General features: G+C 40.7%; 1 protein-coding gene and 1 long non-coding RNA gene across 6 annotated transcripts in view; one reads left to right on the top strand and one right to left on the bottom strand.

Annotated features, from left to right (window-relative positions):
• Nucleotides 1–641: 641 nt before the first annotated feature.
• Nucleotides 642–2,922, bottom strand: LOC129147237 (uncharacterized). Its single transcript, XR_008554602.1, has 2 exons — nt 2,319–2,922; nt 642–2,156 (listed from the first exon to the last, which is right to left on the bottom strand). It is a non-coding gene; the product is annotated as an uncharacterized LOC129147237 (long non-coding RNA).
• Nucleotides 2,923–9,832: 6,910 nt separating this feature from the next.
• UBE2W (ubiquitin conjugating enzyme E2 W) overlaps nt 9,833–23,352 on the top strand; it is a 52,222-nt gene continuing 38,702 nt past the window's right edge. Inside the window, exon 1 of one of the 5 annotated variants that reach the window (XM_054708271.1) lies at nt 9,833–10,127. In XM_054708271.1, the coding sequence (XP_054564246.1) occupies nt 9,888–10,127 (240 nt within the window). In that variant the 5' untranslated portion in view covers nt 9,833–9,887. The remainder of the gene's footprint in view (nt 10,128–23,352) is intronic. The other 4 variants (XM_028158724.2, XM_054708269.1, XM_054708270.1 and 1 more) reach the window with 4 other exon arrangements.

Here is a 23,352-nt window from a genome sequence, read left to right as displayed (position 1 = left end):
ACCCCCATTTCATAGAGGACGAAACTAAGTCCAGAGACATTTAAGTGACCAACTCCAGGTCACCAAACTAAGAAGCTGAGTTAGGATTCAAATCTAGGCCTTTTGACTTCAAATCTAGTGCCTTTCCTAATACATGTTAAGCAAGATCAGGCAAAAATGCTCTCAAAAAATGGATGGGGAAGTTAGGCAGGACATAAGGTCATAGGCTGAGAAAGAACTATCTGGCAGGGACAGAAACAGTAGGGCTGCTGTCCTCCTAAGCAATATAGCAAAGATGACTATGTGATTGAGCAAGGAAGGCCTGACGAGCAGGTGTAAGAGAGCAACAGGAATTGTGATGACACCATTATGGAATGTTTTCACAATGGAAATAACTTATCTGGAAAGCTTTGGAGAAATGCAGACCCAGGGAGATAGCTCACCGTACCATTGTCTCATACCATTAAGGGGGAGCCAGACTGAAGGCCATCTAGGCCTTACTGGTGTTTGCTGTTGTGGGGGCCTGATGAGGCGGGGGCCAAACATGGCGGGGATCTCCCTTTTTCACGTCCCACGCTGCAAGAGAGATGAACGAACCGGTTCTAAATCGAGGCGGCCAGGGATTGAGAAATATTAGAAATAAAGAAAACAAGGCGCAGAAATAGATTCATAAAGCTGGGAGCTGGGTGGATCTTTCTGTGCCTTGCTGAGGCCACAGAACAGATCCAGACTGCAAAGCTGGTGCTTTATTTATCATCAGGGACAAACAAGGTAATCTACAATGTTGTTGTAAGTTTCACTTGTTTTGGCAGCACTTGCTGCCCCTCCCACAGCCCACTAGCTACCCAGGAAAGATCTAGAGAGCAGTCACAAGATCAAGCTTAATTATGCTTAGAGGACTGAGCCCTCCAAGCTGGGACTTGTTTGCGACTTTGCCAGCAGGTCAGTCCGAGGCTTAACCCTATAATCGCTTCCTACATCTCACCCTTTCTTTTAAATTTAAGCTACTAATAATGGAAGTAAAATTTAAACATCAAGAACAAATTTCTATTAAAACATTAATAAAACAATGCCAATGCAAAACCCAATAACAAAACAATGCAAATGAAAAACCCAGACATGGCTATAAAACAATGCCAATGCAACACAACAATAAAGAAATCAAACTACAGTAACATTTTCCTACTAAATGAAAGTTTCTTTTGCTGATTTATTCCAGAGTCCTCAGACTTGGCTGTGCAAGAGTTTGCAGAAGACTGGCAGCTAACCAATGCTAGCATGATTGAGGCAGTAGCTTCCACTTCCTGCTTTTCTGCCATCTGCTGGGCCTTAGTTGTTAACTTCTTCAGCTGACCCCATGTTGGCACCTCAGTCCCTTGCGTAGCTTTCATTTTTCTTCTTCCTCTGCTTTGCTGTCATCAGGGCAGCTCTCAGTCCTTTTGAGTGAAGGGACACAGGAGCTTCTCTGGGTCCATTGTGGTGATGGATGTAACGCTCTGGCACCCGAATTGGCTGCATTGCTCCTTCTGGAAAGATATAAAACACAACCTCTTCCCCACATTATTACTGAATCTGATAAAACTCTTGTCTGGTTTGTGCTTCCTTCCACCTAGCTGACTCGGAGGCTACTGTACAGGAGGCCTGATGCCTTTTGACTGCTGTACAACCTCTGCATCACAATTCAAAAAAAAATTTTTTAAGTATAAAAAGCATGACTGAGCCTCTCTTGAAGTGACACATAACATCTGTCTCCCCCTTTTTGTTTTAATAAATAATTTTAAGAGTACGATTGGCTCTTTCCACTATTGAGTGACATCCATTATGTCAGTTTTGATTAGGTTTAAGTCCTCGGGGATTTACCCCTAAAGTTGGCACAGAGAAGTGGATAATAGCCTGAGGACATTGCATCCAATAAAACATGGAAATTGTCCTTATAACATTTTAAAGGCTGAAAATTAAATGAGAAGTTCCTCTGAATTAGTGTGCCCTATAATAGCTATTACAATAATTTTGGCCATACTTACCACATAAGCACTATTACTATAGGTTGATGGGCTCCGTAGCAAAATCTGTTAAGGCATAAATAAGAGCTTGTATTTCTACTGAAACATATAAGAAGTTTGAAGGATCTTGTTTCCCTGCTGCAGTACCTCTAGCCTTTCTAGAACTGGATCCATCTGTAAAAATGGTTAATGCCTGAGGTATAATATTTCTTATAATGTGGCAGTTAATACCATTCCCTGTGTTAGAAATAAAGCAAGACCCCAAGTCAGGGGTCCTGGTAAAAACAAAAAACATCAAACATTTTGACTTCTATGCAGAAGGGTGTGCACACTGACCTTCCTTGCCCTTGGTCCTGGTCAACCTGCAGCAATGCACAGGTGCTGACTGCTAGCATGGCAAGGCATCTTCACTATTTTTATTTTTGGACTATTTCTCCTCTGTTCTTGTGGGCCACTGCTTATTCTGTGGCTGCAGTAGTCCTATCAGGTCCTCTCTGGGATCCGTTGTTGCAGGAATCCATATGGGCTTTGGAGTTTTCTGGAAATATACACATATTCTCGACCAAAGGTTAATAAAGAACTCTTTTCTATAATTTAGACTTGGGATCCTTTTGATTTTTGTCCAAATGATTTTCCTTTGGCTTATCTTGACACCATAAGATTTTTCATGGGTGCCTTATCAGCATTATAAATGAAAAAGAATTTTTAAAGTAAAATTTTAAAGCAATTAAGGCTTGATGTAATTTACTTACAGGATATTTCTTACAGGATATTATTCTACTATCCTTTTTTGATTAATTATTATGAGGCTATTGTAAAAAAAATTTTAATGCAGTCTTGATGACTTTTATTTTTAATTTTTGCACAAAAATATGACTGCTTTGGATTCATTGGGTGTTAAGCAATTTTACCATGAAATGAACTACCAACAGAAATTTTGGTTAATACTTTAGGAACAGCTTTTTGTACAATTAGATTTTCTTTAATATTCACTTATTTCAGTTAGCCAATTTAAATTAATCTGAAAATTTTACTGTCAAATTTAATACTCTAACAACAATCTCAGTTTACCCTGTAAATATTAATGGAAAGGATTATTTGCATCCTTGAGAAAGCCCTGAGCATTCCTGGATTTAGGCTGGATTTAGATATAGGGCAGCTGCCAACTCTCTGTTGCCTGGGTCCAGATCTAAGCTGGTCCAAGTCTCTTTCTGTATCTGGGTCCAGATCTGAGCTGGGCCAAGTCTCTGTATGTTGCCTGGGTCCCGATCTGAGCTGGGCATGGGAATCGTGAAGCAGCCATGGGGCAGGAGACCTCCCTCAGAAGGGGCGAGTGTTCAAGCCCCTGTAATGTTGGGGGGGTGAGGATCTGTGCCCCACCTCTGTTGACCCCCAAGTTCTCTCCTGATGGCCCCTCTGTGACTGTGCCTGTCTTAGGTTGTTCCTTCCCTGAGGAATCTTACCCGTCTCTGGCTAACCAGCCATCCTCTGGGGCCAAGCAGGGTGATGTGAGGTTCAGTTCTGTCTCCTTGGTAGCCTATGCTCCTGTGGCCTCCATGCCCAGCACCTGCCTTGGGATCCCCTCACCTGCTGGCAGGGCCCTGGCATTGATCACATATCTTGGGGAACCCAGGTTTCTTCTCCAGGGAGGGCCCAGCTCACGCCATTGGGCAAGAGACAGATCCATGGTACCAGCCACCATGAGGCTTCAACCTCAGCATGAACAGAGAGCTCAGGCAACAGCTGTGGGCAATTGGATTGTGAGAAGAGGGTCCCTCTTGGCAAAGGGGCAAGAAGGGCCAATATAGAATGCTCAAGTGCCTTTCCAGGGGACCTTCCACACAGTAGAAGGGATTAAATCCTTTCAAGTCCTTTAAAATTGCTGCCAAATATTCAAAGAATTAGTTTGTAAGTTTGTTTGGGATAAATGTACAATATGCTGTTGTAAAATTTCAAAAATTATAATGAAATTGTAGAATAATATCATGTCAGGATATTCTTTGCTCTAGGCCATGGCAATTCAATTTCAAACTGGCTGTCAATTTCTTTTTGTATAGAAAAGGTCTTAACCAGTTAAAGTCCCCTAATAATTTCTAAAGGTCATTTAAAGTTTTAAGGCAATCTTTTCTTATCTCCACCTTCTGAGGCCTAATGCATTGGTTATCAATTACAATCCCTATGATATTTGAAGGAAACCTCTCTTTATTTCCTTCCAAAATAATTTTCAGTTTACAGAGAGTTTCATTTAAAAATCTTTGCTACATGAAACAATTTCTCTTAAGGTTATGGTGACCACTAGTATGGATTAGATTTAATATTTTAATAACAATCCTCAGTTTACACTGTAATACCAGTGAAAGAGATTTCAAAAATTTTAAAAATTTCTCCTTTTTATTAAATTTATATTAATTTTTAAAGAGTATTCCCGTTAGCTAATTTGCATATACAGAGGGATCATGGGAAGCCTTCAGTAACTTTCTTGGAAGACTTATTTAAATTACTTATAAAAACATTGGCTTTTCATGTAACTTAATTTATGAGACTTTGATTATATTTTAAAGGCTAATTTATAAAGTAACTTAAGTAGGTATCTTTAATTAAAAAAGCAAAGAAACTTATTCAGTAAAACTTATAGGTTTGATACTTTATTGGTCTGATCTAAAAACATAGCTTTTGTCTTTCTTGAAATTCTGCTGTTGAAAAATTTGGCTATATTTAAGAAATGTAGTTTTTTGCCCTTCTCATTGGCGAAAACTTTCATAACATTTAATATATATGTATATAAGTAAAATATATTAATTTTAATTTGATAAAGCTTTCCATGCGATTTCAAGTATCAATCGGTTTAATTAAAATTATATTTCTTTTAAGAGAGAAACAGACTTTTGAAACATTTCGGGGCCCGTGAAATGTCTAAAAGCTACTCTCAAAACCTTGAAATACACTTGGAAAGACCAAATATATACATTTATATACTTATATATATGATTTAAAGATTATATACTTAAATTATCTTATCAATTACATTTAATGTGGATCACAGAATTAATCCTCTTTTTTAAATCAGGCCAAGAAGTAACATATTTTGAATTTCTAATTATTTAAGAGAAAACACATTTTATTTTCTCAAAAACAAGTTGTACTTTAGATATTTAATTAATTTCTCCCAATTCAATCTGAACCTTCAACTTTCAGAGCTTGCAAGTCAAATATTTAGCAGTTCTTTATTAATAACACCTTTATATATATATTTTTTTAATATATGTTTATTGATTTCAAAGAGGAAGGGAGAGGGAGAGAGAGAGAAACATTCATTATGAGTGAGAATCATGGACCAGCGGCCTTCTTCACACCCCCTACTGGGGATCGAGCCCACAACCCAGGTACATGCCCTTGACCGGAATCGAACCCGGGACTCTTCAGTCCGCAGGCCGACACTCTATCCACTGAGCTACACTGGCCAGGGCACACCTTTATATTTTTAAGAATAAATTTTAAAATCTAATAATTAATTTTAAACCATGTTTTTTTTCTGCCCTGGGAAACTGAGAAGCAAACTTGTAGGTTAAAGGAGCCACTTTTTCAGGAAAAACCTTTTGGCCTAGCCACTTGACCTTTTCTGAGAAGGTTGGCTAGCAAAAAGTGTAGCCATTTAAATGAAAATTAACATTCTTTTAAGATGGCTGCTGGCGGGAACCAGCCTACCTGCATGCTAGGGGAAGGGCGTGTCCACCCCTCCCTCCATAAAAAGGGGTGTAGCTTTAAAACCTTTTAATGGAGAGAAAAGAGACCTTAAACTCTCCGAGCTTTAAATCTTAGGTAGCAAATTAAATACTTAGCATTTCTCAAATAATTAATACTTTTACATTTTTAAGGCTACATTTCAAATAAAATATAAGGCATATTCAATTAATAGATTAACTTATATCATCTAGACTTCATACTAGGCATACTTAGATCAACATTTCAGTATTATAAATTTCAATACGTCTAGATAATTTGAACTTAAAAGTTTTAAATTTCCAGCCAATAGGCCTGGCACAGCTGCTAAATTTTTAAAAGAATTTTCCTGCTGGGGAAGTCAAGAAACAAACCCATAGCAATTCACATGTAAACTTGCTTTCTACTTCCTGGTGGTTACTGGGCGGGAAATTTCAAAAGAGCTACTTTAGGTGCCTTAGGAAACTAGCCTGTATTTCTTTCCCCAGTTCATCTCCACCATTTTTAAGGCCAAAACAGTCTCGGGGTTTTATTCTGTACACAGCAAAAGGTCAAGTTCAGCTGAAAACTATGCGCACTCGTTTTAAAACTGGCCTTTTCCCTTTACATGTGCACAGAAATCCCAGATGCATTTATGAATTTGTAAAAGCTTTAAGTCATCAGCTGGAAAATAAAATGAAGATGAGGCGAAGAAGTGGCTTTCTTGGGGAGTGATGTCCATATTGGATCGCCACGTGTCTCCCTTCCCCCACCTCCTTGTTTCTTAGGGGGAAGATTCAGTAATGGTCTGGCATCTACTGTTTTTATTTTATTTATTTTTTTTCAATTTTTATTTTTTATTTTTTAGGGAAAGAAAAAGATTTTTTAAGATAAAGAATTATTGGCAGTTGCTGACAAATTCCTTTAATCCTTTTCTACTTGGTTACAAGTAGTTTACACGTGGAGGCAGAGGAGGTGCAGATGGTATTCTTAGAGACTTGCACCCTTCCACTGCAGGTTGTAAGGCCATGGCTGTACCCAACTTAGACATTCTTAAACTCTCCTGTGCTGAATCAAGGCCATCACCAATTAAATTAGGAATTTTTTTCTGGACTTTTTGCTGAGTATTGGTCACACAACTGCTCTCTAACCTTTTCCCAGGTTTAATCAACAAAACTTAAATCAAGAATCTGACTACGCTTAACAGAGCATAGTTTAAAGCATTTTTGAGGATTACCCACGTTTTACACCCAGCTAATTCATATCAATTCACAACAATACACTCCCCGTACCTTACACTTTCTTAAATCTGTGGCGCGCAATTCTTGGGAGCGATCCCTTGACCCATACCTCTTTATGCCTCTTTCGCGCCCCACGTTGGGCGCCAAAATGCGGGGGCCTGATGCAGCTGGGGCCAAACATGGTGGGGATCTCCCTTTTCTGCGTCCTGTGCTGCAAGAGAGATGAACGAACCGGTTCTAAATGGATGTGGCCAGGGATTGAGAAATATTAGAAATAAAGAAAACAAGGCGCAGAAATAGATTCATAAACCTGGGAGCTGGGTGGATCTTTCTGTGCCTTGCTGAGGCCACAGAACAGATCCAGACTGCAAAGCTGGTGCTTTTTTTATCATCAGGGACAAACAAGGTAATCTACAATGTTGTTGTAAGTTTCACTTGTTTTGGCAGCACTTGCTGCCCCTCCCACAGCCCACTAGCTACCCAGGAAAGATCTAGGGAGCAGTTACAAGATCAAGCTTAATTATGCTTAGAGGACTGAGCCCTCCAAGCTGGGACTTGTTTGCGACTTTGCCAGCAGGTCAGTCCGAGGCTTAACCCTATAACCGCTTCTTACAGGCTGTGTTAACACATTGAGATGACTTTCTTTGAACAGCTTTATTATGGTATAATTTATATACCGTAAAGTTCACCCATGATAATAACTCAGTCATTCTGAGTAAATTTATACAGTTGGGCAATCATCACCACAATCTACTTTTAGAACATTTCTGTCACGCCCAGAAGAAAACACTAAAATACTTCTATAGAGGTTAGTAAAGAGCCAGTGCCCTCAACTCCCGTCCCCACCTCACCCCCCACAAAGGACCTCCCTTCAGTGGCTTCTGAATACCCACAGAGCTCCCCCTGATCCGGCCCACCAGGCAGGGAGCATCCAGATCCCTGCCCCAGCATGAGCAGCTTCTGTTCTGCACGGTTGGTCCCTGTGCCACATCTGTGCCACCTCTGTTAGCTATGTTTACCATCACCTCTGGGAAGGATCAAGGCAGGCGCTCATCTCTCCTGGCTCCTAATCCAGAGCTTTCCACACAGCACCCTGCTTTTCAGGAAGACTGGAACATAAACAAATGAAAAGAAGTGCTATGCAACTATGTCTCTGTAAAAGATGGGTTTCAAAGGGCAAGAGACAGCTGATCTCCACTGCCACCTCTTTAGTAAAGGTGTTCCCATCTTGAGGCTTACACACCTCTGCCAATGGATGGACTTGTGGGGTCAGGTAACTCCCTGAAATACAAAATCTCTTAAGCATGCATGGTACCGACTTTCTCCTCCTATGAAGATCCTTTTTAACACATATAAAACACAAGGGACCAGAAGATCCTTTTTAACACATATAAAACACATCATGACCGTGAGGCATGTCAAGCTTCCCATAACCCCTTTTCTCATATTTGTCACAGCAGGTTGTTGGCTCTGATGTTGTCATAATGCTTTGTGGGGTCATCTGATGTCACAGTTTAGGGAGAATCAGCTTTTAAACAAGTGAACCTTAGATGGTAAAATGTGATCTTCTGGAGCAATTTTCTGAGATGATGGGATAAAAATATCTCCAAAATGAATCTGAAAAAGCTTTTCTCTTTCATTGGTACATGTGAGTCTTACTCACAGTCGAAATGTTGACAACACACTGGGCTAACACCTGATGTGCTTCCGGATTATTCTTGGTTGCCATGAGCCTCCAAACATTCCTTAAGGACAAAGTCATTTTGCACAAAAAGGGAAAACCAGCCCATTTCTGGCAATTAGGGTGGAAGTCTGAGAGGAAAAAAAAAAAGTATACTAATATAGTAACTTCCTCTCTATACCATAGAATAATTGGTGTATTTTAAAGATCTTTTTCATTTTGAACACATTTTACATTAGGGAATTTCCCAGAGAACATAATTTAAGTGTGGAAATAATATCCTATATTGCTCTTGTACTCAAATCTTATAGAAATTTCTAAAAGGTCTCCAAGTGAATGAAATGAGAGGTTTTAAGCTTTCATTCTGGTTAAGTAAAAGCCTTCAACTCAATATATCACACCAATTCATTTTTTAGAGATAGAATACAAGGTGAAAGCCTTTGGCTTCCATTTTCCTCTTATCAACCAATGACATCTTCAGTTTTGGAATCGCTTTTTTTAAAGATGACTTCTGATAAATTTTGGCAGAACTGGTGCATTCCCAGAATAAATTTTGTATGCTCAGCTTTCCCTATTCAAATACATCCCTATGTCGAATGACCACATAACTGTCTACCACGAAACAGGTTGAAGTATGGATGTGATAGAAGGTATGTGTATGTTACAACGTGACACTGATACATTAAACAAAGAAATTCATGTCTAGGGCCAAATGTCTAACCAAATGTCAATGCTGTAACAACCGTAACTCTTACTGATACACGTAAAGTTTTAAACGGAGGGGCTGGGATGAAGGGGTTATAATCACACACACACAGAGAGAGAAAATTTCACAAAGATTTCCCTTCCCTTCCGGGCAAGTTTCAGCTCTACAAAATCTACGCTTGCCTTTAGAGCAAAGTGTTGTTCTGCTTTCCATTCTCACACCGTTGCACAAGGAAACGCGTGTCTCTCTTCCCAAATTAGGGCTATGAGAAGCCTTCCATGTTCGAAAAGACCAGAAAGCAGCCCCGCGGAAAGTTTTTTCCATCCCCAAGGCTATGAAAGTGGGCACAAGGGCGGGGAAAGCCATCCGAAAGGGGAAATCTGTACACCATATACCTGTGGTTGGAAAAACAAAACAAACGAGAAAAAAAAAAACCCACGAGTCCGAACATCATCAGGATCTCGGAGAACGGACAGAAAAAAAAAAAAAAAAGCAACCGTGGCCAGCTCCGACCCGGAGACGCTTTCCCCCAGCGATCGGGGCAGCCGGTGGGCTCGCCGCGGACGCCGGACAGCAGGATGGTACCGGGGATCCTGACAGCACCGTTCCCCTCCTCCCCGCCCGTCCCTCCCGCGTGCGCCCAGCGCGCCAGCCAATCCCGTCGCGCCATTCCCTTCCCTCGGAGGCCCCGCCCCCGCGCCCGGGATGCTGGGCCCCCGCGGCGTGACGCGAGCACGGCGGCTCCGCCCCCTGCGTCTCTGGCCTCGCCGGCCTTGGGGGGGGAGGGGGGGGATGGTTCCATCATGGCGTCAATGCAGGTGAGAGGGGTTTGCAGCATCTGGGCGGGCGAGGGAGCCTCCGAGAGGATGCGAGCGTCTCGTCGGGGGCGGTGTCTGGGACTCAGGGGCGCCGGGCGGGCTCGGGAGCGGCCCTGGCCGCCAGTCCTTCCCCAGTCTCCGGGCATTGGGGAGGAGTGAGAGGCGGCGAAAAGAAGGGCGGGTGGTGGGGGGGGCGGCGGCGGGCTCGGTCGGTCGAAGCGGACACCAGCCGGCCGGAAAGTTGGGGGATGAAGAAGGCGAAGGGCAGGAGCGGGCGAAGTTTGGCGTTGGCTCGGCGGCTGTCGTTTCGGAGTCGCCTCCCGCTCGCACAGTTGGCCGCTGCCGGCCCACCCACCCGCCCGCCCGCCCCAGGGATGCCTTTCGCTCCGCGGTCCCCGGCCCGGCGGAAACAGCTGCTCTGGCCGCCGTCGCCGGGGCAGGAGCGGCCCCGAGAGGGGCTGAGTGTGGGGGAGCTGAAAAGGCGTTGCCGGGGAGGGCGGCTGGCGGCCTCTGCCCAGGCCTCCCACGCCGGCCTCCGTCCGCGACTGCTCGGCCCCTCGGCTCTCCTTTTGCCCCTTCATTTTTTTTTTTTTTTTGCCTCTGGGGGACCTTTCTCTAGGAGCCTCCGCACTCAGCGGACAGCAGCCCGCTGTCTCCCTCTCCCCGAAGCTGCCCCTAGTCCATCGACATCCCTTGCCGCCCAAGGTGCGATGCCCCCGGGAGCCGAGTCACGACCCCGTAGACCTCCCGGGACGGCTGGGCTCCAGGGTCCCTCCCCCGCGGCGCCCCACCCTGGTGGGAGCGGTCAGGCTGCAGCCCTTTGCCCTTTCTCTTCCCCCGATCGTCCGCGGAACCCGAGTTTGGTAGGAGCTGTCGGTTAACCCCGCGCCACCGCTACCTGACTTGGCGATGCGTGCTCTTCTGGCTTTCCAACTTCCTAGAACCCTTGTCTCCCGAATCCAAGGGATTTGTAGGTGTTTTTCTGGCAAAGATGGCAACCGCAATCGGAGTTTGGTAGAGATGGACTCCACATTATCTACAGCCGGCACTTAATTTACCCGTGAGGACTACCTGTCTCGAAACGCGTCGGAGGAGGAGGTGGAACTCGCGTGTGAGTGGCCACCGAGCGCTTTTTAGATGTTAACGACGACTCCCCGAGCAGAGAAAGAGGCCACGTTTTTCTTAGAAGGATTTTGTGCTTTTGTTTCTTGAATAATAAGCAAGTCTTCCCCCCCCCCCCTCTGGATTTTTCTCCTTTGTAGGCCGGAACAGTAGTTTTCTTTGATCTCTTCTCCTTTTTTCACCATCTTCCTCTTTTGTGCACATATTTGGGTTTGCATTTACTTCTGTGCTTTTGTGTTATCCCCTTTCAACCTGTTTTTCATACAGTTTTGGTTGTGTGTGTGGTTGTGTGTTTTTTTTTGTTACCCTTGCTTCTCCCTCTGGACTTTCCTGCAGAATAGGAAAAAAATAAGTATAGAACATTCCTAGTTGAAAAGATGTCATGAAATGGTGCAGGGGAAAAACAAGAACAATTTCAGGAAACATTATACTTTACACTACTCTCCCCAGAGATGTGAGAGAAGTTCCGTCATTTGAGGCCCCAAAAGGAACTGGGACACTAGTTGAACGGTAGCTAGGCTATATGACCAATTTAAGATTATTTGTATTAAGATTTAAAATGTTTGTTTTAAGTGAGAATTAAGATGAAAATCCACAATATTTGTGGTGATTTTTCACAAGAGAAGTATGGGAATAACTAATTTGCTGGTTAGATTTAGGCTTCAAGTGTCTGGAAAGGGCATGTTTGTTTTTAAGAGAAAAATGAGTCAGTAAAGAACTTAATATTGATAATTATGAATTTTACATGGCGACTTAAGCAATGGAGAAAAAAAAAAACTTGCCAGTGTAATACTTTTTGTGTCCCAAGTACTCCATTTATCTGTCTTATCACCCTTTATTCCTTTGTGTTTTCTGATGAGAAGAATGGAAAACTGATGTTCCCTCATTTAACTAAAATAAAACTAAGTCTTTCCTTTTATTTATATTTTTAAAACATCTCAGATTTTCTGGTAGTATCTTGACAAATACTTTAATATACATAAATCAAGATTTTTCAAACACAACACAACTTTCTGTGATTATTCTGTCTTTGGTGAACAAATTTTTTACTTGACCATCTTAATAGCAAAGGTTAACTTTTTTCAAAACAATTAAATTACACATAAAACTGCAACCAAATTTGTTCATTTACTCATCAATAATTTTGTGAGGGCCTACTATGTGAGGGCCTACTCATCTAAGGTGCGGGGGATATAGCAGTGAACAAAAGTAGACAAGATTTCTGCCTTTTGGGATATAAAAAGTCTAATTGGGAGAGACAGGAACAAAATATTTAAGTTAATTTCATATTAGAAGGTGATTGTGTTGTGGAGAAAAAGCATGGAAGGAGGTTAGGAAATGTATATTTGGAGGATTTCCATTAGAATGCTTAGGAAGTATAGAATACACGAATTCTGTGCTCTGACCAAGTCCTTACCTAAAAAGTTTTCAGATTTTTAAAAATATATTTTTATTGATTTCATAGAGGAGGGGAGAGGGAGAGAGAGGTAGAAACATCAATGATGAGAGAGAATCACTGATCGACTGCCTCCTGCACGCCCTCCACTGGGGATCAAGCCTGCAACCCCGGCATGTGCCCTGACCCGGAATCAAACCTGTGACCTCCTGGTTCATAGGTTGACGCTTAACCACTGAGCCACGCTGGCCAGGCCAGATTTATTTATCTTAACCACAGCAGGATATTAGTGCTGCTGAAGAGGTTACTTAAGCAATAAGAGGAACTGTATTTTACATATTATACAAATTAACATAGAATTTGATTACTCAAATTGATAAAAATGAAATATTCTTTAGGATCCATAACTAAGGGTAGACTTTGTATTTCTCCTTGGAGAATATCTATTTTAAAGTTGAAGTTGTAACTGCTTTAGTATCACCTTAATCGTGCCTCCCAACGTTTTTTCATGTTGTGGCACATGCAGAAAATAATTTTTTTTTAAATTTCTTTATTGATTAAGGTATTACATATGTGTCTTCATCCCTCCATTAATCCCCCAACCCCGCCCGCCCCCCCCTCATGCCCTCACTCCCCTGGTGTTCGTGTCCATTGGTTAGGCTTATATTCATGCATACAAGTCCTTTGGTTGATCTCTCCTCCTTTCCCCCACCCTCCCCTATCTTCCCTCTGAGGTTTGGCAGTCTGATTGATGCTTCTCTTTCTCTGGATCTGTCCCTGTTCATCAGTTTATGTTGTTCATTATATTCCACAAATGAGTGAGATCATGTGGTATTTATCTTTCTCTGACTGACTTATTTCACTTAGCATAATGCTCTCCAGTTCCATCCATGCTGTTGCAAATGGTAAGAACTCCTTTTTTACTGCAGTGTAGTATTCCATTGTGTAGATGTACCACAGTTTTTTAATCCCCTCGTCTGCTGATGGGCACTTAGGCTGTTTCCAAATCTTAGCTATGGTAAATTGTGCTACTATGAACATAGGGGTGCATATATCCTTTCTGATTGGTGTTTCTAGTTTCTTGGGATATATTCCTAGAAGTGGGATCACTGGTTCAAATGGGAGTTCCATTTTTAGTTTTTTGAGGAAACTCCATACTGTTCTCCACAGCAGAAAATAATTTTTTTTTTATTTTTTTTTCTTTTAATAAAAAAAAATCTTTTTAATCTAAAAACTCATTTCCCAGGGCTAATTCATTGCCAAGCCCTACCAATTTTTATCAGTTTATTAGACTAACAAGAGCTATTCAGCATTTTCATCAAAGTAAGATAATATATAATAGATTTCGATAAACCTTTCTCAGTGAGGATATGGTACTGCAGGCAGTTCAAGGAAAAAATAGCCATAACTTTTTCTTTGGTGTAACCAAAAGGATATCCAAAAGTTAGCAAACGTTGACGTTTGAAGTGATAAGAAATCGCCGAATGAAAGTTTAAACTCTGGTAAAAAACAGGTGTACAAGGAAAAGCTCCACCCACAGTTCTGTAGTGCAAGTTTTCAAATTTCATTCTGAAAAATAAGTTTATTTCATAAGCAGGAAACAAATTGCAGCAGTGTATCACTCGCTCCTCTGCCTTCTCTCACCCTCTCTGCATGTGCACACCCTCATTTCAGTTCTCGAAGGTCCTCGCGAGAAAGGAGGAAATTCATTTAAAAATTACCCACGTTTCTAAAAATCGGGCTGAGAGTTGTGTCTGTGGCTGCACGGCAGCAGGCTCCGACTACAGCGTTTCCACTCCCACGTGTTTGTCATTTTTACAAAAAAGAAACAAAGCCTTTTTTCCCCCCAGAAAAAAGTACCTGAACCAATTAGTCACGTAGCCCTTTCCCCACCTTTCAGGTTAACCAGGACAGCACACCTGCGCATATACCCCTGTGTTCTGTGCACTCAGAAGAGAAAATAATTTTTGAATAGCACATTAAGATGGATGAGGTAGTTGGAGTTGAAAGCTAGGTGTATGAAACGTTGAGGATGAGGATCAGTATCCTGGCATACCTGTAATGCTGGGGAAGCTCTGCTCTATCATATTGCTAGAGTTGTTCTTTACCCTTCAAGATTATGGTTTCCCAGTTTTTTCTTTTTGGAACAGTCACAAATCACTAAGAAGATTATGGTTCAGTTATGTTTTGTTTGTTTTTCTTTCCTTTTTCTTTTAGGGGGCGGGTGTGGGGAGGGAAGAGAGAGAAACAACCATTTGTTGTTCCACTTACTTATGCATTCATTGGTTGATTCTTGTATGTGCCCTGTCTGCAGATTGAACCCACAACTTTGAAGTATTGGGATGACACTCTAACCAACTGAGCTATTGGGAAAGAGCCAGTTTATGTTTTAAGAAACTATTCTTAGAGCCCTAACCTGTTTGGCTCAGTGGATAGAGTGTCAGCCTGATTTATATATTAACCATCCAGATTTATATATTAACTTCAGGTGTTGACTCCCTTTACGTTATGTCTAAGGTCTTAGAAGGTCAGTGCATAATAGTTGATTTTTGTCAAATCTAAAAACAGTGATATAATTGAGAGACATGGTCAATTGAATTACTCTTGTGGATTTTCTGCATTTTCTTCCTATCTTACCTAATTGGATCTTAGACTTTTTTTTTTTTTTTTTATCTTAGACTATTGACTGTTGATTTGGCTAGATGGAAGGAGTTTGCAATTTAGTAACAAAAGATGGACTATGAGTGTGTGCTAATTTTCAGTTGACTTAGAAGTAAATTATTTTGTATTATTCATAATTTCATTGCTCTTTACTCAAGTAATTGTATATAGTGATTGAGGGAGGTGAATATGGGTTCTTACCAACATTACTATTGTAGTCATGCTGCCTTGACAATTAAATTCCACATGACTATTTATTGATCTCATTATGAAGGGTTACAGGATAATCAAAAGTTAGAAAATTGTCATCTTGGATACAGAGGCTTACTGAGCACTGGAAACTTGGGGAATATAGCTAGAATTATGGTATTTGAGAAGTTTGGCTGGATGTTCTGGCAGGGAATAGGGCTGTTCAGGAGCTATTGGACCAAGTGCCCAGAGAATGGGGCAACAGTAGAACTAAAGGTGTTCCCTTTGAATGATAAACTCAGTGGATAGTAGAGTCACGTCTAAGTGAACAAAAACATTAAGCTAGGATAATCATCTTCGCAGTCATTGTGCTACTCTGTTTTGCAATTAATGAGATGCCTTCTATTTTTGTCCCAAAGTGTGTTTGTGTCTTTTTTAAAAAAATACATATTTTTACATTGATTTTAGAGAAAGGGAGAAACATCAATGAGAGAAACATGGGTGTAGTCCAATCAACATGCCTTTTCTTTTTCCTTTCTTTTTGTTAATCCTTACCTGAGGATATTTTTCCATTGATTTTTAGAGAGTGGAAGGGAGAAGGAGAGACACAGAAACATCGATGTGAAAGAGATACATCGATGGGGGCTGGGGTCAAGCCTGCAATCGAGGTACATGCCCTTGACCAGAATTGAACTTGGGACTCTTCAGTCTGAGGGCCAATGCTCTATCCACTGAGCCAAACTGGCTAGGGCCATACCTTTTCTTTAAAATTATTGCTGCATTTTGTAATTAGAGGTAGTTGAAATACTAATTAGAGTATAATTTATTTTTTTACTACATGAAAGGAAGATATATTGAGCAAATTTGGTATATAGATTTTTTTAGTATGAAGATTTTGATGAGAAAAATTGTTACATTCTTAAGAAACCCAGTTTAAGGATCCCAGTGGAAAAAATTACATAGTGCATATATTGGCGCCATCTTTGCTCTTGATGTTGCTTAGTAGAAACCTCATAGAATTCATGTCTTTATGACAGTTAGTTTGAACTACCTTGATTTGATACTGCTACAGTCCATCCTTATTCACGGATTCTGTATTTTTTGAATCCGTCCACTCAGTAAAATTTATTTGTAACACTAAAAATGGATATTTATGGTGCTTTGGTGGTGATTTACACAACCGATTGGCAAAAAGACCAAAAAATTCAGTTTCTGGAAGCTTATGTTCCCAGCGGAGGTCAAACAAGGTGATGGTCTGCCTTGTTTCAGCTGTTGTACTGTAAACAAATGTCCTTTTTTTAGTCTATTTAATGCAATTTTTCCCCCACATTTTTGTCTTTAAAATAGCTCCCAAGGGGAGGACTGAAGTGCAGCCTAGGGTTCCTAATTGCGAGAAGACTGTGTATGTTAGGTAACCTTTGTTCAGGCATGTGCTGTTGGCCTTGGGTTCAGCGTTAAAGAACCAACAGTCTATATTAAGGTGTCTTTAAACAGAAACCATTATTATTTTTGGTTGAATGTGACCAAAGGATCGCAGGAACCTAACCCTGTATTTCCCCTAGGAACCGTGGTTCAATATTTGCTGTGACTTTATAGAACATAACTACTGTGAATTTAATGATAATTGACTATTTTGATTTAAATTACCAGTTCACCTTTAATTTGAAATGTATTGAAGCCTGGTTAAAACTGGTAAAAAGTAACATTGTGCCCTGGCCAATGTGGTTCAGTTGGAGTGATGTCCCGCACACCAAAAGGTTGAAGGCTTTTATTCCCGGTGTCAGAGCTCATACCCAGGTTGTGGGTCCCATTCCTGGTCGTGTGCACAGAAGGCAACAGATCCATGTTTCTCTCTCTCTCTCTCTCTTTGTGCATATGGATGTTTCTCTCCCTCTCCCATCCTCTCTCTAAAATCAATTAAAAAACACGCCATATTTTTAAAAATTGTAATGTTGCTACATTTTTTTTGCCTTTTTCCATTTTCTACTGTAGATCAATACTTCCCCCTAGTTTTTTTTCCTAGAGTTGCCAACACAATTTGAGTTACTGGTTTTCAGTTTTGGCATTATATTTTAAGTCACCTGGGAAGCTTTAAACAAAACAAAACAAAACTATCCCCAGAGAGCCATCTGGCATGCATCTTGGGCATTGGATTTTTTCTCAGCTAATGCACACCCTAAGTTTAGAGTTTATGGGGGGGTTTTAGTGTGCAGATTTTGTAAATTGGATGATGTAATATATCTTAGACCAGATTTAAAGTTTAGGAGATGGTAGACATATGAAAGTTGATACATTTGGGGAGAGCTTTAAGAATCAAATGTGAGCCTTAGCTGGTTTGGCTCAGTAGATAAGAGTATTGGCCTGCGGACTGAAGGGTCCCAGGTTTGATTTCTGTCAAGGGCACATGCCTGGGTTGTGGGTTCGATCCCCAGTAGGGGGTATGCAGGAGGCAGCCAGTCAGTAATTCTCTCTGATCATTGATGTTTCTATCTCCCTCTCCCTTCCTCTCTGAAATCAATAAAAATATGTGTGTTTTTGTTTTTTTAAAGAATTAATTGTAAGACTGTGAAAATGTTTATACATGTTCCTGGATCTCCACATAATCACATTTCTATTAAAGAACATTCATTTACTGAACTAAATATCAGAGCCAATATTAACTGCCTTATAATTTTAGTGAAATCTCATTTGGTAGCTATTTTATTCAAAGAAACAAAGTAACTGCCCTGAGAGTTTCTTGTGGAGGAGGATTAGTGTACCAAGAACATTAAGATATGGCTGCCGGGTTGTCCTCTAGACTCGGTTATGAGCTAAGTGATTCTCCTATACCAGTTGTATACCTAGATAAACCTACAAATTTTATGTCATGAATCTTTGGAGTTGGATAATTACAACCTCAAGTGTTTTTTTGTTGTTTATTATTATTTTTAATATATATTTTATTGATTTTTTACAGAGAGGAAGGGAGAGGGATAGAGAGTTAAAAACATCGATCAGCTGCCTCCTTCACACCTCCTACTGGGGATGTGCCCGCAACCAAGGTACATGCCCTTGACAGGAATCAAACCTGGGACCTTTCAGTCCGCAGGCTGACGCTCTAGCCACTGAGCCAAACTGGTTAGGGCATGTTTTTTTGTTGTTTAAAAAAAATTTTTTTTTAATCCTCACCTAAGAATATTTTTTACATTGATTTTTAAAGAGAGTGGAAGGGAAAGGGAGAGGAGAAACACCAATGTGAGAGAGACACATCAATTGGTTGCCTCTGACTAGGGTAGGGAACTGTAACTGAGGTACGTGCCCTTGACCAGAGTTGAACCCGGGACCATTCACTTTGCAGGCCGACACTCTGTCCATCGACCCAAACGGTGGCTCAAACTCAAGTTTTTATTGTTTTAAATAATCTTAGGAGCCTTGTATTAAAATGTGAATAGACCTTTAGGGCCATTGTTGCTAGTCCTTGCATCTTTTTTGTTGTTTTTATTGTTAAATATATTTTTACTAGAGGCCCGGTGCACGAAATTTGTGCACGGGGGAAGGGAGTCCCCAGCCTGCACCCTTTCTAATCCGGGACCCCTTGGGGGATGTCTGACTGCCGGTTTCTAAAACCAGCAGTGGGACATCCCTCTCATAATCTGGGACCGCTGGCTCCTAACTGCTCACCTGCCTGCCTGCCTGATCGCCCCTAACTGTGCCCTCCCCCTCCCACCCCCGCCAGCCTGATCACCCCTAACCGCCTCTGCCTTCCCGCCGGCCTGGTCGCCCCCCAACTGCCCCCCCCCTGCAGGCCTGGTCGCCCCCAACTGCCTCTCCCCCCTGCCGGCCTGGTTGCCCCGATTGCCCCCTCCCCCCCCGCCAGCCTGGTCACCCCTTAGTGACCTGCCCCTGCCGGCCTGGTTGCCCCCAACTGCCCCCCTCTGCCATCCTGGTTGCCCCTCACTGCCCCCCCCTGCCAGCCTGGTCGCACCACACAGCCTGCTGGTCAGTCGTTTGGTTGTCCCTCACTAACGCCCCTGCCGGCCTGGTCACCCCACGCAGCCTCCTGTTCGGTTGTTACTGTGAGGGTGTCATGACCAATTTGCATATTACCCTTTTATTAGTATAGATTGATTTCGGAAAAGAAGAAGAGAGAGAGAGAGAGAAATATCAATGATGTGAATCATTGATTGGCTGCCTCCTGCACACTCCACACCTAGGTATGTGCCCTGACCGGGGAATCAAACTGTGACCTCCTGAGACACTCAGCTACTGAGCCAGGCACCTCCCTTTGTATATCCTGTGCTGAACTTTCTTTCAGTCCATTCAAATCCCTGGGAGTTAGGTTGTTTTTGATTCTCTGTCCTGGGTCTATCTTCCCTTGTCCTTAGGTCAAAGTGGACATTACTGCGGATGTGTACATTCTGTTATTCTCCTTTACTTGCTAGGAAAACTTAGCAATGTTTTTTAGTCACTTTTTATATTGAAATTCCATTTTGAATTCTGGCTTAGTTCAATAGCTCCCCTTGTCTTTTCATTGTTTCTGGGATTTTTTTTCCTCTCTAACAGATTAGTTAGTCCTTCTACTCTTTGTACTATTTTTCTGAATTCATATTTTACTCAAATCTACTTTAGTTCTTCACAGCTTTATACCTGACATCATGAACACACCAAACTTAGCTTGTTTTCCCAGTGTACACGTTTTTTTTACCTTTGTGCTCTCAGCACATTTTGCCTTTCATGGGATTTTTCATTTCTGCCTCATACTTAATATAGAGGTACTTTGTCTTTATTAGATTTTTAACTCACTAAGGACAACTCTATTGTTTGTAGCACTCAGATGTTTTCTAAGTAAATAATCAAGTAAATACTCTCCCCTCCCCCAGATAGGTCATAAATAATATGCAAACATCGCTTTCTTACCCTGTCTTTGATTCCTTTTGCTTCAGCTTCTTCCCTGGCCCAATTAAAGAAACTAAAGAATTAAATCGGATAAAGTATATAGTATTTTAAAATTAGTGAAAAATTTCTGTTAATTATATGCATCTCTTTCAACTAGTTTAATATTTGGTTGGTGATTATTTCACTTTGTAGATAATGCCTCAGTGAAATTCTATTTTTTTCTGATGGTGGGTGTTTTTTTTTCCTCTCTCTTTTTTTAAATTAATCCTCACACGAGGATATTTTTCCATTGATTTTTAGAGAGAGTGGAATGGAGGGGGAGAGACATAGAGAAACATCAGTGTGAGAGAGACACATCGACTGGTTGCCTCCCGCATGTGCCCCGACCAGGATCTGTGATCGAGCCTGCAACCAATATACATGCCCTTGACAAGAATTGAACCTGGAGAAGAAGAAAAAAAAAGAACCAGTCCTCGGGCTGATGCTCTATCCACTGAGCCAAACTGGCCAGGGCAGTGTTTTTCTCTTTAAGCTTCCAGTTCACAAACCTTAAAATCTTGACAGCAAATCATCTGAGATCTTGCTTCATTGATACTAAAATTATGTGATCATTTTCTCCTTAAAAACAGAAATGTTGTGTTTCAGGTTACTTATTCTTGATGTTGTATCCCTTTTCCAAATGTTTTATTCTTAGGCTGTGTCTGGGTATAGATCTGTCTGTGTGTGTGCATGGGAAGAGAGGGTATGAGGTTGTGTGGGGTGAGGTTTTGGTATAGGGATTTTTGTGATTGGTTCTCTCAGATCTTGTAGAGGACAGACGATCTATTGATGTCTATGAAATGCAGACTGGCTTCTGATAGCCTTTTTACCCTTTAACATAGTTACAGCTTTTAGATAAAGAAGATACAGTACATGTGTTCAATAGATTATTACTCCACCATTAGAAAAAAAGAATGAAATCTTGCCATTTGCGACAACATGGATGGATCTATAGGGTAATATGCTAAGTGAAATAAGTCAGACAAAGACAAATACCATATGATTTCACTTACATATGGAACCTAAAAAACAAAATAAATGAACAAACAAAACAAACTCATAAATATGGAGAACAAATTTATGGTTGCCAGATGGGAGGAGGTTGCATGAAAAGGGGGAGGGAGTTAAGATGTACAAATTTCTAGATAAGAAAACAGTCATGGGGATGTACAGTACAGCATAGAAAATATGGTCAATAATATTGTAATAACTACGTATGGTGTCAGATGGGGACTATACTTACTGAGGTGGTTACTTCGTTATATAAATGTCTACTATGTTGTACACCTGAAACTAATATACTGTATGTCAACTGGAATTGAGATTAAAAAACAAAATTTTTTATGATAACCATCACTCTGAATTTTGTATTTTGGTAGGTAATCTATATTTTCTCTCTGGTTTTAGAATTAACTCTATTTTAGATGGTATTCTGTACTTTCACAGTGATGTGTTTTAAGTTTGGAATTCTTTTTTTTAAAATTATTTTATTGATTTTTTACAGAGAGGAAGGGAGAGGGATAGAGAGTTAGAAACATCGATAAGAGAGAAATATCGATCAGCTGCCTCCTGCACAACCCCTACCACAACCAAGGTACATGCCCTTGACCGGAATCGAACCTGGGACCCTTCTGTCGTCAGGCCTATGCTCTATCCACTGAGCCAAACTGGTTAGGGCAGTTTGGAATTCTTTTTATGTTTTTTTGGAATTCATTGGGCTTTTGAATTTGAGGACTGATGTATTTAACAATCCTGGGAAATTTTCAGGCATTATCTCTTTAAATGTTGCCTTCCATTCTTTTTTGTGTTCCCTTTGTGTTATTTTTCTGTTACATCCTAGAAAAATTCTTCAGATCCTCCTCCTAGGTACTAATTCCCTCTTCACCTGTGTTTAACCTGCTGTTTAATCTGTCATTGAGTTTTATTTAGATGGAATTTATCTGTCAGAAAATTCACCCATATAAAGTGTACAATCAGGTGTGCAACCATCTCCATAATTCAATATAAGAATATTTTCATAATTCCCAAAAGAAACCTTGTGCCCATAAGCATGTATTCTCCAACATTCCACTTGCTATTCTCCCCGTCCCTTGGCAAATTCCAGTCTGCTTTCTGTATGTATAGATTTGCCTGTTTTGGACATTTCATATAAATGGTATCATTATATATGTGGTTTTTTGTCACTGACTTCTTTTACTTGGCATAATGTTTTTGAGGTTCATCCATATTGCAGCATGTATTAGTACTTCATTCTTTTTTATAGCCAAATAATATTCCACTTTATATATACCACACATTTTGTTTATCCCATTTGTCAGTTAATGGATATTTATTTGGGTTGCTTCCACATTTAGGCTATTATGAATATGTTGCTATGAACATTTGTGGACGTGTTTTTATGTGGAGGTGTTTTTTTTTATCCAGTGGGCCCTTAAATTCATTCTCTAATTATACAAGAAATATCCTCCTACTTTCTTGTTGTAAATAGTCATAATATAAAAGTATATAGTGCAAATAGGGATGTCCTCTCTCTTCATTTTTATTGCTAGTAGGGAATTACTGTAAAATAGTTGGATGTGCTTCTTTCTTATCTCTTGTATGTGTTAAATGACATTTGGGTAAATCTCTTGCTTTTGTTTTAACATAAAAGGATTTTATGTGTTTTTGCTGCTTGCTTTTTCTTTATTTCATTCTTTTGTTGTTAGTACACATAGATCGACATAATTCTCAGTGCTTTTAATAGTCTTATTTTCATATGTCATAAGAATTTGTATAACCTGTTGATATATATATATATATATATATATATGGTGTATGGATTTTTTTCCTACAGACAGTGAGACAAAAATACATATGTGCCAGGCACAGTTTTGCATGCTAGGAATACAAAGATAAATAGACCATAATTTCTGCCTTGGAGTTGCTCAGTTACATAAATGCTAC

This window comes from Eptesicus fuscus, chromosome 19 (assembly GCF_027574615.1).
Source record: "Eptesicus fuscus isolate TK198812 chromosome 19, DD_ASM_mEF_20220401, whole genome shotgun sequence".
NCBI lineage: Eukaryota > Metazoa > Chordata > Mammalia > Chiroptera > Vespertilionidae > Eptesicus > Eptesicus fuscus.
The sequence above is the reverse complement of the archived record's forward strand: the minus strand, read 5'-3'. Positions and strand labels throughout refer to the sequence as shown.